Genomic DNA, 15,094 nt, shown 5'->3' with positions numbered 1-15,094 from the left:
TATAAGCAAATTAAAATGGAAACATTGTTATAAACATATATTTCTGTGGTTTCACAAAACTTTTGTATGAAGTATCCCAGCCTAGATTTATTTCATGGGTAATTTAATCAGTGTTGGATTATAATAAAGGAATTTAGAGTAGTATCTTGGAGTCCAGGGCAGTAAGGGGTACAGATCTCCTCCATTCCATCCCGGGGGTGTAAGTACAACCCTGACTAATAAAGTGAGTTTTACAGTATAATACAATTGACCTTGTTTATAAATTTGCCATTTACTGCAATATATGTATTATGTAACTTGGGTGAGGGGCTTGCGGTGTATTCTTTAGGGGTGGAACAGCGCATTGCCGGAACTCATAGCCAAATTTGGGTAGGGGTCTGTCTCTTCTAAGAATGTCTAGCACTGAGTGAGTGCCCCGAACTGGCACAGCACCAGAAACATCTGAAACTGTTATTTATATTTTTTAAAACACATTTTTATTAATAAATATAGTATTACAAGTTAGTAATTGAACAGAATTTTCTCTTTGCTTACACTCTGATGTGTGATGTTATATTGTACATCTGCATTGTGCGTATCCTGTTGTTTGTACAGTTTACATACAGCAAGTAATGTTTAGGCAGCGCTCACTAACACCTAGGGCTAGATTTACTAAGCTGCGGGTTTGAAAAAGTGGGGATGTTGCCTATAGCAACCAATCAGATTCTAGCTGTCATTTTGTAGAAAGCACTAAATAAATGACAGCTAGAATCTGATTGATTGCTGTAGGCAACATCCCCACTTTTTCAAACCCGCAGCTTAGTAAATCTAGCCCCTAGATTCAAATTGAAACCTTCCTTGAGATCCACTTGGATTTGATTACAGTCAGATCTACACTCAAATTCCGGGCTAGTTTTTTGCATGCAGAATGTGTCTGTAGCAGAATCAGGCCCTCTATGGTTACTTTTTCAATAAAATTTGTACAAGGATACAAATCTACTCTTTCAGTTGGAATTAAACAGATGAAACCTTATAGGAAAGGGTTCTTTCCAGTAAGAGCTTGACAAACCCTATAGATTAGCCTCAAGAAAAGTAGTACATTTTACTGGCATAAGTAAACATGTACGATGGTATGTCCATCCAGGGAGTTGGTCAGATGCCACTGCAGAGACAGGACGGAATATCTCCCCTCCTAAGGAGAATTACACTGCGACTTTGGGGTCCAGATCAATTTAGGATTTTGAGTCTGTAGAGTTAAACTTATTCGACATAATAAAGACCTGTCCTCCTGCTGTAACGTCCTTCCCATAACATTGCTCGGCACCTTCCTCAAACTCTTATGAGCCCTTTGAAAACAAGATGACAGGTACAGCCAGATCCCCGCTGATACGTTTGTTGCTTTTAAAAGGTTTATATACTTCATCCACGGCAACTGTTTCCCGGCTAATTAAAACTTTCCGGAGGTAAATTTAATTTCTATCTATTGGGGCTGATTGAGCTGTGAGATGAATATGGACACAGATAAGCTTTTACTGGCTGATAATACGCGGCAGATTTCATTAGGATTGTACAAGATCTATCACAAGAGTTTAAATGGAAATATTTATTTTACTTCTTGGAAATAAATACCTTCTTATTTAAAGAGAAGCGTTATTAGATTTTATCTGATGTAAGAATGACTTGTGAAGGCCAAAATAATAGTCTTGTCTATCCAAGCTCCTTTGCGGAGATTAAAGGATGAAAAATAAATAACAGGAAATAAATGTATTTTGTGATGCGAGTACAGGGGCTGAGTTCTGGTGGGTCGGTGATTGACCTTCTGTGCTTTCTAAACTACAGGGTGATTCAAAAGTCGCAGTACACCCTTTTATTTCAAAAACTCTACAGGAATTGGGCCGATTTCAAGATGGCGCCCATGTTTGGTACATACCGTGAAAGATAGACCACGTCACCCATACCTTCAGGTTTCCCAATTTCCTGTAGAGTTTTTGAAATAAAAGGGTGTACTGCGACTTTTGAATCACCCTGTACATTGGAAGCTTTCAATGGCACAGTGTAAATGTTAACTATACTTATATGCAATATCCCCATGTGGGACTGCAGGGGTGGGGCTGCAGCCAATGTGGGACTGCAGGGGTGGGGCTGCAGCCAATGTGGGACTGCAGGGGTGGGGCTGCAGCCAATGTGGGACTGCAGGGGTGGGGCTGCAGCCAATGTGGGACTGCAGGGGTGGGGCTGCAGCCAATGTGGGACTCACACAGTTGGAGAAATGGTATTGTCAAATTAGAAGTATTGGGGTAGATCAGGGCACTCTCTGTGTCGGTTGGGGATGTTTACAATTTTATCCTGATTTTTAGAATTCTGGAAGGTCAACTTACATTTTAAATGGTGTTTTGCATGAAATTTGTGTTCTATATAAACAAAATTAGCATCACAAACTCTACAAAATCCACATGCAAATGAGCTAAAGTGGGTGTGGTTTTAAATTACTTATGGGCACCACGGTGGCGAAGTCGTTAGCACTTCTGCCTCACAGCGCTGGGGTCATGAGTTCAATTCCCAACCATGGCCTTATCGGTTTGGAGTTTGTATGTTCTCCCTGTGTTTGAGTAGGTTTCCTCCGGGTGCTCCGGTTTCCTCCCATATTCCAAAAACATACTAGTAGGTTAATTGGCTGCTAACAAAAATTGACCCTAGTCTCTCTGTCTGTCTCTGTGTGTGTTAGGGAATTTAGACTATAAGCTCCAATGGGACAGGGACTGATGTGAGTGAGTTCTCTGTACAGCGCTGCGGAATTAGTGGCGCTATATAACTAAATGGTGATGATGATGATGAAATTACTCCAAAAATTCTAATGTTGTAGAATAAGGGAAAACATTCAAAATGGATATGGAGTAAACTAACATATATACGATACAGATATAGGGAGATAGGGGTTGTATAAATATAACAAATCATAGAATGGTAGTTTTTGGTTTTTTTACCTGATAATTACATTTTTAATCTCAAAAACACCTTTTTGACAATTGTGTCATTAAGGTTATATAACAAATTTGAAAACCGGGGCCTTCAGAGGGCAATGCCTGACTGTTTGTGACCCAGAGGTGGCCCGTTATTGGCGGCCAAGTCCGGCATTTATAAGCAAAAAGCAGTAAGTGGCATTTAACGCTATAGAAGAGTACAACCCCTTTAAGGCCATATTTACACCACTTTTATACAATGGACTATTTCATCATCATTTAACACAGAATGATTTTTAACCATAATAATTTTTCTGCTAAACACTCTGCTTGCGCCAATGGCTGATTTGTTATTGGCCGCTGATAATGCCGCTGCCTTAAAGTAGCCACACCCACTTCCTCCAATAGCATCTACAACTGTTATTCTGTTACATTATGTATCAGTTGTTCCCTGCACCTGTTACATTGTAACACCTGTCACAGGTGAGTAGAGTACAAGTCTGACACCTCAGACAGGACTAACATCACATGTATTTATACTACTGTCTGACATAGGATTATTGTATTCTATGCTGGTCTCTGCTGGGCAGCATTTCCTTGCTGTTACTACTCTTTCATTGAGGGCTCATTCTGCGTATTTTATTTTTTTTAAAAAAAAACTTTACACTTCAATAAATGCATGAAAAGCACAATTAGAGTCAGTGGTGCCGTTCACATCTTTGCTTTCTAAAATTTGAATGTTGAGTTTAAAATTAGACAACGCAGCGCACCCTGATTCTCCTGCATTAATATGCGCTACAGGTTCACATGATTATACTGGTAAAAGCCCAACATATGGAAAACTTTAAAATGCGTCACTAAAACTCATCTAAGGTGCTTGTCCGTTTTCCAAGTGCATGATTTTGAACAAGGAATCTAAAGACATTTTTGTGTATCGCTCCCTCAGATAGCTAGATATGGATACAAAAGACACAACAATATTCGTGTTTTTCTGTCCTCACCTTGTGGGACAGGAGCTGTCATACAGTGTTCACACCACGCATTTCATTGTCCCTGTTATAGATAGCGAGCTTTACCTTCACTTCTCCTGCCTGCAAACTGGGGAGGAGGATTCTGGGAGGGTAGCGCAGGTCAGGGGCAGAACTAGTTAACGCAGCTCAAACAGGCAGCGAATATATTTATTTTACCATTTAAATACATTAACTGTGGTAGCGAGGACAGTAAATGCATACTTAGAGACAGTGTAAATGAGTGGCATTTTCAATCATTAGCTGCGCTGGGGAGATTTCGAGAAAAGCCACTTTTAAAGCCTTAAGAGGTTTTTTTTCCCTGACCCGTCTCCATGGTTTTGAGGCTACTTTGTTATCAAATGGATCAATACTTCACTGTTTGTGTGAAACCGTCTTAAGTGCTGTTGTCCTAAGCTTTTAGCTTCACTAGGTCAGTTATTACGGCGAAGAAGTGCGCTCACATCACAAGTAGGATCAGCCGGAGGCTGCGTTTTAGTACTCCGACAAAATGTCAAGTATAGATAGACTATTAGTGTTTACAGCATTTATTAGACGTTATTTGTCCTTTAGGAGCCTGGAACGAACGTTCATACAGGAAGTTTCATGACACCAAAGCAATTTGCTGGATTTTTTTTTTTTTTCCTCTTTAACTCGACCCTACGTAATAAATTACAAAGAAGTATTTGAAACCAAAGTGGCATAATGAATAGAAGCCTTGAAAGTTTAAAAAGCTTTAAAACGTTTTCCATTTAGACAGCGAGGAGGATGCACTTAACGCTGCTTCAGCTGCTGTAATGTTCCCAACTCTGTCCAAATTTTAGTCATGTATATTTATTAATTATGGCACTTTTACTTAGCTTTCACATTGTAGAAACAAAACCTTGTAACTGCTTCCAGTGTTATCAGCTTAGAGCACAGTTATTCTGTATCCTGCGTTACCATGGAGGAGCTAACAGGGGTCTCTGTGTTGTACATACAACCCCAGAAAACTGTGAGACTGCTCTACGTGAGGACGATACATATATGTTACACAGGCCGGGATGATAATTATTAAAATAATATATCATCATCATCATTTATTTATATAGCGCCACTGATTCCGCAGCGCTGTACAGAGAACTCACTCACATCAGTCCCTGCACAATTGGGGCTTACAGTCTAAATTCCCTAACATACATAGAGAGAGAGAGAGAAACTAGGGTCAGTTTTTTTTATAGCACCCAATTAACCTACCAGTATGTTTTTGGAGTGTGGGAGGAAACCGGAGCACCAGGAGGAAACCCACGCAAACACGGGGAGAACATATAAACTCCTCACAGATAAGGCCATGGACGGGAATTGAACTCATGACCCCAGCGCTGTGAGACAGAAGTGCTAACCACGTAGCCACCGTGCTGCCCCGATATATCATATATATCACCAGTACAATCTATGGAGGTTGTCAGGATAGCTGGGGGCCATAAATATTGCCTTGGAGGGCCACATACATGACTTGAGAGCTGGATAGGGGAGGGAAGGGATGCAATAAAGTAACCCAGGTACAGGAAGGGCGTTTCAACACAGACGCGGCTGAGTTAAGTCCTGCGCTTGTCTTGAGTATGATTGGTTTCAGTCGTATGTTTTAGACCCCCTACAGAGCAGAGGGCTGGCGGATGATAGTGATGATTGACACGGCATAGCCTTTGAATTAAAATTACACGAACGCGTGTCACTAACTAGTACAGAACAAATGGTATGCACTAAAGTCATCTTTATATGTTAGTAATGTAAATAACAAGGTCTATATTTGAATTTGTTTTTATTGATTGTACCGTAAACAGTTATTTCATTTTATGATCAAATAAAATTTCATGCGTTCTGATGTGAGCTTATTGTACATACGCCTGTGTGGATACTGCACTCTGTCCTGTGTCTACGTACGCAAGTACCGTTTATATAGAGTGTATTTCCACCGAGATTCAAATTACAGCGTATCTTGAGATCCCATTGCATTTGAGTACGGGCGGAACTTCTTAAATGCTCTATTTAAACATGGAACTTATGTCCAAGTTGCGTTTGGACATGAATCAGGCCCAAGAGTGAAATGCTGTATATATATATATATATATATATATATATATATATATATATATATATATATATATATATATATATAAAATGAAGGGTCCAGTCTATTGTGATTTGGTCCTAAACTTCGTATGTTCTGGTGAATTGCTTCGGAGTTTAGTGTGGTTACAGATAACGTGTTAATTACAAGAACCATGGGGCTAAATTCTTCCGTAAATCACAGTTTGAATTGAGAGATTCCAGGTGATCCCAATAATTTCTAGGAATGTCCCCAGGTTTCATAGATTGATATAGTGACAAGTCAGTGAGTTGACTTTGAGAGGTACGTTAACCTTTCAACGCTAAATACACAACGATCACATGAAGACAAAAAGAGAAGTGTTGAAATCTGGACGCGATCTTGGAAAATATCCAAAGGTTGTGTAAAAAGGGCAATTTTATGGTTTCATTAATGCTCTGATCTACATATATATATATACACAAGTTAACCCGTGCATGATACTCATGCATTCTAGTCAAATCAAGCTACTTAAGGTGTTAAAAAGGTTCTTGTCATGCATTTGGGCCATAGCCCAGGCCTCAACCACCAACCACTCCCCACTGTCACCCCCGGCAACCACCAACCACTCCCCACTGTCACCCCCGGCAACCACCAACCACTCCCCACTGTCACCCCCGGCAACCACCAACCACTCCCCACTGTCACCCCCGGCAACCACCAACCACTCCCCACTGTCACCCCCGGCAACCACCAACCACTCCCAACTGTCACTTCTCCTTCAAGAAATATATATATATATTTTTTAAATCTTTATAAACACTTTTAACAATTAACAAATTAAATTAACAAATTAAAAACATCTTAGTATACCAAATTTCAGCCCTTTCTGAATTTTTTTTTGCACACACACTAAGAATTTAGTAGGTCAGTGTATAACTCCGCCCAGCAGGTGGCGCTGCAGCTTGGTTTCATTTTTTCCACACACACACACAGACAGACTAACACACGCCACTAGACATTTATATTATATATATATATATATATATATATATATCTCAAAGGAAAAAATATTTCATCAAAGTGTTTATGAAGCACAAACGTTACAAAAATGTGTCTATTTTTTTTGATACATTATAGAATAATTTCAATATTTGGGGTAAATATTATTTTGTTGCTCAGCGTCTGATCCGTCATATAATCTGCTGTGGGCGTTACACCCGTTGGATCTATCCATATATTGATTACATTATATGAAGGATTTATTATGGAAACGTTTTGATCCTTACGTCTCTGTCCCTTGTGTTCCCCTCCCAGGAGTGCCGATGCTCTCGGTGCAGCCCAAAGGTAAACAGAAAGGCTGCGCCGGCTGTAACCGGAAGATAAAGGACCGATACCTGCTGAAGGCGTTGGACAAGTACTGGCACGAGGACTGCCTGAAGTGTGCCTGCTGCGACTGTCGTCTGGGAGAGGTCGGCTCAACGCTCTATACGAAAGCAAATCTCATTCTATGTCGCAGAGATTACCTGAGGTGAGCGCGGTAGTAATACCCTTATCAGGGGCAAACGCAGGATTTGTAGAGGGGGGTTTCCACCCCACGCCACCAGTGGGCGTGACCAGCATGCATGGGGGCGTGGTTATAATTTTAGACTGTACTTGGCTGCTCTCCAACTCTTCCTATACCCATAATATACATGGGAAATGCTGCGTGCACTACTGTTAGGTCACGCAGCTCTCCCTTTACAAGCAGAGCTGTGTGAAGCGGGGACAGGGTCCAGACACCTCAATTATACAGTGCCCCAGGCTTGGATGGGGTTTCCAGGCACTAGGAACCCCCCCCCCCCTCGGTTTGCCTATGCTTATAATACACAAGTAATGTTAATATCTGTATAAACAGTGAGTGCTAACTCCATTGCTCCAGTGTTCATTAGGGGAACACGGATTTCTGTGACCTGTATAAGAAGCACTAAGCTGACTTGTAATACCCATATAAAGTAGGAATTTCATTATCCCATATATATTCTACAGTCTCTTATAATACAGAAGTATCCCTAGGAGATTATAAAGATACTGACTGTATGTGAAGACATCCCTAGGGATCGGCTATACAGATATATTTCTATAATCTCCAGTAGAATTATAATACACACGTGTTACCTAACGTAAAATCTGCATTTAATAATATCTAAATCATTCATGTTTCTTAATAAAAATGTACATATACTGTATATCGTTATGTATATACATAGACTATTAATATTTTGGAGCCTTCCCCCATCACAATGCTGTATCTGTCCCTGGATCATGTGACTTCTAATACATACTTACCAACCTTCTGTTGGTGAAATCCGGGAGCCTGCAGAGGAGGTGGGCGTAACGGGGGGGGGGGGGCACGGACATGATGACGCAAAATGTGTCATTTGACAGCGGGGGGCAGAGCCAAACGCCGCGATTCACCAGTAATCGCGGTGTTTGGGACTTAATTCTGCCCACTTTACTAGGAAGTGGGCAGAATTATCCAGATGCGGGGGATTGCCACACTCGCCCGGGAGACTCTCGCAAAATGCGGGAGTCTCCCGGATATTTCGGGAGAGTTGGTAAGTATGTTCTAATATCATTACTATTATATAGAGTATTATGACATATATCAGTGTTGTGTTATGTATATTGTGATGCCGTCTTCCCTAAGTAATCCCCGAATTATGAAATTGAACTGAAGTCCATCGTGTGGTGGATCGTCACAGTAATCTGATAAATAGCTGTCCTAGAAGATTCTGTGAATCGTGTCCATGACTGAAAGGTTTCTGTATCTATACATTGATCTTATGACATCGGAAGTTGTATTTATAATGTCAGATTGAGACACAGAGGAGTAAGTATAAAAGTTGGGTGAAACATTGAAAGGGAATTTTAATAATATCGTATAAAGGAAATTCTGTGAACAAGGTGTCTCTTGGGGCAAAAACATTTTAAGGTGCTAAAAATTGAGTTTTAAACGATGACAATTAGCGTTGTCGCAAAACATTGCAGAGTCGCCGCACGAAAGTCTCAATTAGTAACAGAATACAGAGTATCGGTCTGCTCCATAGTTGTGAGAAGCCCCCCAGCTCCTGCAACCACTCAGCCCTGACCCGCTTCTATAGCCACCAATTGATAACGGCCAGTATCTTCCATGAAATGGCTCTGAGTGTGTCCAGGAATTGCATACTTGCGCTGTTCTAACATTGGACGTATTTATATCACTATGGCTCCGACAGACCTGCAGACACACGGATATACGCCTGTTCGGAGGCTATAGCGCAGGTGCAAATACTCAATGGTGATGACTTGCTGTAAACCAGGCGTATATCTTGCGGAGATGGACGTATCTCATATGGCGCTGTATATGGCCAGATACACACTATTTTTCCATGCTCTTTATTAAAGAGTAATTTACTTCCATTTTGCAACCAACGACAGCCCCATATAGTGAATTTCCCCCGAGGTGTAAATCCTGCGCACAAAGTGACGAGATCCTGTTTTCCAGCTAACTGCAGTACAGCCCCAGGGTGCAGAGCCGTTTAATAGAACGTGTCCGTGCGCAGTCTGTTGACATGAGACTAATACCACAGATTCATATAAGACCCTGACATTTCAAACAGACTGGATATACGATCCCTGTCCTTTGCAGAATGATGGCCATTATTACCCATTCAAGGGGATTGTCCCTAAATGATTAATAACACCTCTCCCCACACAGACCCATCTCCCATCATGTGCCCGCACCTCTCACAGATCGCATCGTACCGTTATTCCACCCCATGTATTAATGAGGACGTGGGCGCAGAGACTAATTGTCCCAGATGCTCCGTCCCTCGTTCAGGGCTCCCCAGCTGTGTCCCCGAATAATCAGGGGAATTTTGTTTGTAGCAATTTAATTCACGGCCGTTTTGACACAATGGAAGCAAACGGCTGATGGTAAAAATAAGTGGCTGCCCTGACCGGTCCCCGGGGCCCGGCCCGGACATTGTGTGGAATGAACATAAGATATTATCACTGGAATGTAGTTACTGAGCTCTGTAAACTGTAATAATCTGAGGCACAGGGCGGAACGCCAGGACCCGTCGCCCCGCTCCGTCCTGCACATGTGCTGTGCGTGTCTGTGTGCGATAAATCTACATGCTAATATTATTATTATTATTATTATTCAGTATTATTGTCCAGTTACACCTCTAGGTAACGTTACAGAATGATAATCACCAACAGACCTTGTAGATATTGTTTTAATTGTAAATATTTACTGAAAGGCCATTTTTTGTACTGGCACATTAAGTTATATCAAAAGGTCTCCAAAATTGAAAACAGTAACAGTGGGTCCCATTCATCACGGCACGTATTCTGAGTGCAATCCACAGTTAGTATTATACGCACGTAATTCGGCTTTGCGCACTCTGGAATTCACCAGTGCATGGATCTCAGGATACGTGCGCTGCTAATATCGGGAGCAGGTCTGCTCTGCTGAACAAGACGCTGCAGTGGTGGGAGTCAAATAAATTAACAACCGGTTCTCTGCCCTTATGATCGTTTTAAGTATACAAAAATATATACCGAACGGTAGTTTAATACTTCATGCATTTAATACTCAAATAAGAACAATAAAAGAGGTAATACAAAACTAGATTATGTTATAAGAAAGAGTTTTGTTCCATGCTGCTTTGGCCCCCCCTTGCTTCTGTTTCTTCACTTACCTTTTCTATTGGCTTTTTTTCTTCTCTTTTCGGACGTATCTCCCAGTTCTGGGTTTGCGCAGAGTAATTCTACGTATAATACAAATGTGAGGGGCATCATTGCGCCGCAGGGAGGGGACGGGCCACAATGAAACAATTGGAATCGCATCCTCTTACAGCAGAGATGGGGTCTGATGAGTAAATTCTGTCATTCAGGGCCCATTCCCTTCACAAGAAGGAGAAGCTGTATTCGGAAGCAACACCTACTATCTTGGGAGTCCCCAAAGGAATCCCCTGGACTTTCTGGGACATTAGTATGACCCACATGTGGAATAACCACACACAGTCACCTCCACCTGCCCTTCTCATAATATTTTTACATATATCCAGCAAACGTCAGTCCCACAATAGACTGTTAGCTCTGTGTACCAAACTAAGTGCTATCAAATCGTAAGTGACAAATGTAAGCGCGCCTTGATGACGGGGTCTCAGCGCCCCGAGAGCTTGCATTGCGTTTTTTACTGGTGTGCCATTAAATATTATTTATAATATAAATATAACCTGCAACAATGTAGGGGTAGGTGCATTGATCCATTGGGTTTATTACTAGATTGGGCTTGCACACGTCTGCTGTAATGCGTCACGCATCCTGTCTGCCAGAATGCACGGAATCCTCCATTTATGACACGTCACACATATGTGCTGCCAACCAGGTGAAAACTAGTGTGCGCTTTAGATGCATTTTAGTGACTAATGCTGTTATCATACGTTTATTGATGCATGAGAAATAGGATGTGATGCGTTCAAATGTGCCGTGTGGAACAGACAAATGATGTGAATGAGCCTTTAATGCAGATTAAAATATGTATAGTAACAAACCAGTTACTCAGTGATACAGGAAAAGCAGCGTGTAAGGACCCCGCACACACAATCCGTTATAGGCTGCAGATTGAACATTACCTGGCAAAGAGGGGAAGCAGCAGTCGCGGCTGGAGAAATATTTTTTTTTCAGTGGAAATAGGGTAATTGCGTCTCCCCCAGGTATTATCCCAGCACACTCTAGACAGGGGGCTGTTCTCCTAGAGAGGTGCCATTATTTGCGCTTTGTATGTTAGATTTGCCTCTGCCACGCTGTACATTAAAACTGGTAACACTTTGAGTAATGGGAAAAGTCACAAAAATTGCTACCTTTATTCACCCTTTAAAAATTTCTCTGTGTGATTTAATATCTAAAGTGTATCGCCAAGATCTGAAGTCGTACAAAGACCTTGCTCTATTTTTACATCAAGTGATAGACTTTAAAAAGTGTCAAGCGTTGCAACTCCTTGTCGTTTTATTCTTTACAGGGCTCCCGCAACCTTTTTCCTTCCCAGCGAGGGTAATAGAGCAAAGCAATGATGGCTTCTGAGCTGACGAATACAGGAGAATTTTTAAGGCTGCTAAATGCCTCGATTAGATGTAAAACGTTTCCTGATTTTATATAACAGTTGTCTCTACTCTGGTATAAAGACAACATTATTAAAGTTGTTAAAGTAAGAATCATCGGAGAGGTATCTGCATATAAAACTGATCTGTCATCCTGAAGTATATATCACAACTACCTACAGTGTCTTCCAGGTGTTGGGTCAATACAATCCAGTTCAGTTATCTGAGCAACATCAGTCAATAAAACAACTGTATACATAGGGTAAGTAAGTATACTAGTCACTAGGAAGGGATCCGTGTTCTACACTAGTCACCAGGAAGGGGTCCGTATTGTACGCTAGTCAGCAGAAAAGGGTCCATATTGTACGCTAGTCACCAGGAAGGGGTCTGTATTTTACGTTAGTCACCAGGAAGTGGTCCGTATTTTACGTTAGTCACCAGAAAGGAGTCCGTATTGTATTCTAGTCATCAGGAAGGGGCCCGTATTGTACGGTAGTCACCAGGAAGGGGTCCGTATTGTACGGTAGTCACCAGGAAGGGGTCCGTATTGTACGGTAGTCACCAGGAAGGGGTCCGTATTGTACGGTAGTCACCAGAAAGGGGTCCGTATTGTACGGTAGTCACCAGAAAGGGGTCCGTATTGTACGGTAGTCACAAGGAAGGGGTCCGTATTGTACGGTAGTCACCAAGAAGGGGTCCGTATTGTTCGTTTGTCACCAGGAAGGGGTCCGTATTGTACGTTTGTCACCAGGAAGGGGTCCGTATTATATGTTTGTCACCAGGAAGGGGTCCGTATTGTAGGTTTGTCACCAGGAAGGGGTCCGTATTGTAAGTTAGTCACCAGGAAGGGGTCCGTATTGTAAGTTAGTCACCAGGAAGGGGGTCCGTATTGTACTTTAGTCATCAGGAAGGGGGTCCGTATAGTACATTAGTCATCAGGAAGGGGGTCCGTATAGTACATTAGTCATCAGGAAGGGGGTCCGTATAGTACATTAGTCATCAGGAAGGGGCCCATATTGTACATTAGTCACCAGGAAGGGGTCCGTATTGTATGGTAGTCACCAGGAAGGGGTCCGTATTGTACGGTAGTCACCAGAAAGGAGTCCGTATTGTATTCTAGTCATCAGGAAGGGGCCCGTATTGTACGGTAGTCACCAGGAAGGGGTCCGTATTGTACGGTAGTCACCAGGAAGGGGTCCGTATTGTACGCTAGTCACCAGGAAGGGGTCCGTATTTTACGTTAGTCACCAGGAAGGGGTCCGTATTTTACGTTAGTCACCAGGAAGTGGTCCGTATTGTATTCTAGTCATCAGGAAGGGGCCCGTATTGTACGGTAGTCACCAGGAAGGGGTCCGTATTGTACGGTAGTCACCAGGAAGGGGTCCGTATTGTATGGTAGTCACCAGGAAGGGGTCCGTATTGTACGGTAGTCACCAGAAAGGGGTCCCTATTGTACGGTAGTCACCAGAAAGGGGTCCGTATTGTACGGTAGTCACCAGGAAGGGGTCCGTATTGTACGGTAGTCACCAGGAAGGGGTCCGTATTGTACGGTAGTCACCAGGAAGGGGTCCGTATTGTACGGTAGTCACCAGGAAGGGGTCCGTATTGTAAGTTAGTCACCAGGAAGGGGGTCCGTATTGTACATTAGTCATCAGGAAGGGGGTCCGTATAGTACATTAGTCATCAGAAGGGGCCCATATTGTACATTAGTCACCAGGAAGGGGTCCGTATTGTATGGTAGTCACCAGGAAGGGGTCCGTATTGTACGGTAGTCACCAGGAAGGGGTCCGTATTGTACGCTAGTCACCAGGAAGGGGTCCGTATTGTACTCTAGTCACCAAGAAGGGGTCCGTTTTATATGGTAGTCACCAGCAAGGGCTCCATATTGTATGGTAGTCACCAGGAAGGGGCCCGTATTGTACGCTAGTCACCAGGCAATTTATGTAATATCATGCTACAAGTGGGCGTTGCCAGACTCTTGAGTACACGTAGACAGACAGAAGGATCTAGGGAGCAGTTATTGTTCTTTGCCTTTGATCAAACACACATAATCACAGTGATCTTTACTGAATTGGAATTATTGCACTGACTGAGATACAGAAAACACATTAAGGTGCCGCACAGAAATGGGCGAGCTATATGATGAGTATTCGTAGCCATCACTAGATGGGATGTACTAACACAGCGCTATATGGAGGATATATGTGGTTATATAAGGGGCTTCGCTGCTGCTCATACACGTGGTAGAACCAATGCGATGTATCCGTCCGCGGTGTAGAAAGCACATGACAAGTACAACGTCATCTGGCCGCGGAGTCTGTGACCAGGTGTATTCCTGTGGGTAGTGGGATAGGTGTGAGCGGTTTAGGTAGATGTATTATTTTGTGGCGCGGAGCCACCATAGATTGCTCCACATCAGTTCTTCATTAGGATACAATGTAACTAGTTTAATCTTTTCGGTTATTTGGCACCACAGGAAAGGCTGAAACTCTGAGTAAATAGTGATATCTGCTATAAACGCATCTGCATTTGTCATGTTTATGTGGTCTGTGAAACAGATGCTTTTTATCTGTAGAAAGCCTATGAAACGCCGGATTCACCAGCTACCTGGCTGCCGTGTAAGATAATAAGATTTTTCATTTGTCTAAAGGGATGGAAAACCTGTAAATCCTTGTTAAATATTTCAAAGCGTGGGGGCACTGAACATTTAACCTCGCACCCCGCTACACGCAGCCTGCGACACATGCACGGCCTTCGCCTCTGAAGCGTGCTGGTTAAATGGTTAAGGCAGCATTTGTCCGACCGTCCCCGCAGTTCTGGCTGACAGAGTGTCTGTGTTTGAAATGGTTCAGAAAGGAGCCTTTTACAATGCAAATAGCGGTATGTGGGGGCTCTTTTATGTTGTGTAATCTGGAAAGTGGGCGACATAATAGTGCTAAAGATGAATAA

At 42.5% G+C, this 15,094-nt stretch overlaps 1 protein-coding gene across 3 annotated transcripts in view; it reads left to right on the top strand.

Moving 5' to 3' along the window:
* The window catches only part of LMO1 (LIM domain only 1), a 92,262-nt gene that overhangs the window by 67,428 nt on the left and 9,740 nt on the right, over positions 1-15,094 (top strand). For all 3 annotated transcript variants that reach the window (XM_075187618.1, XM_075187616.1, XM_075187617.1), the window contains exon 2: positions 7,332-7,545. In XM_075187618.1, the coding sequence (XP_075043719.1) occupies positions 7,332-7,545 (214 nt within the window). The remainder of the gene's footprint in view (positions 1-7,331; positions 7,546-15,094) is intronic.

The sequence above is a fragment of the Mixophyes fleayi genome, chromosome 10, assembly GCF_038048845.1.
Source record: "Mixophyes fleayi isolate aMixFle1 chromosome 10, aMixFle1.hap1, whole genome shotgun sequence".
Classification (NCBI taxonomy): Eukaryota; Metazoa; Chordata; class Amphibia; order Anura; family Limnodynastidae; genus Mixophyes; species Mixophyes fleayi.
The sequence above is the reverse complement of the archived record's forward strand: the minus strand, read 5'-3'. Positions and strand labels throughout refer to the sequence as shown.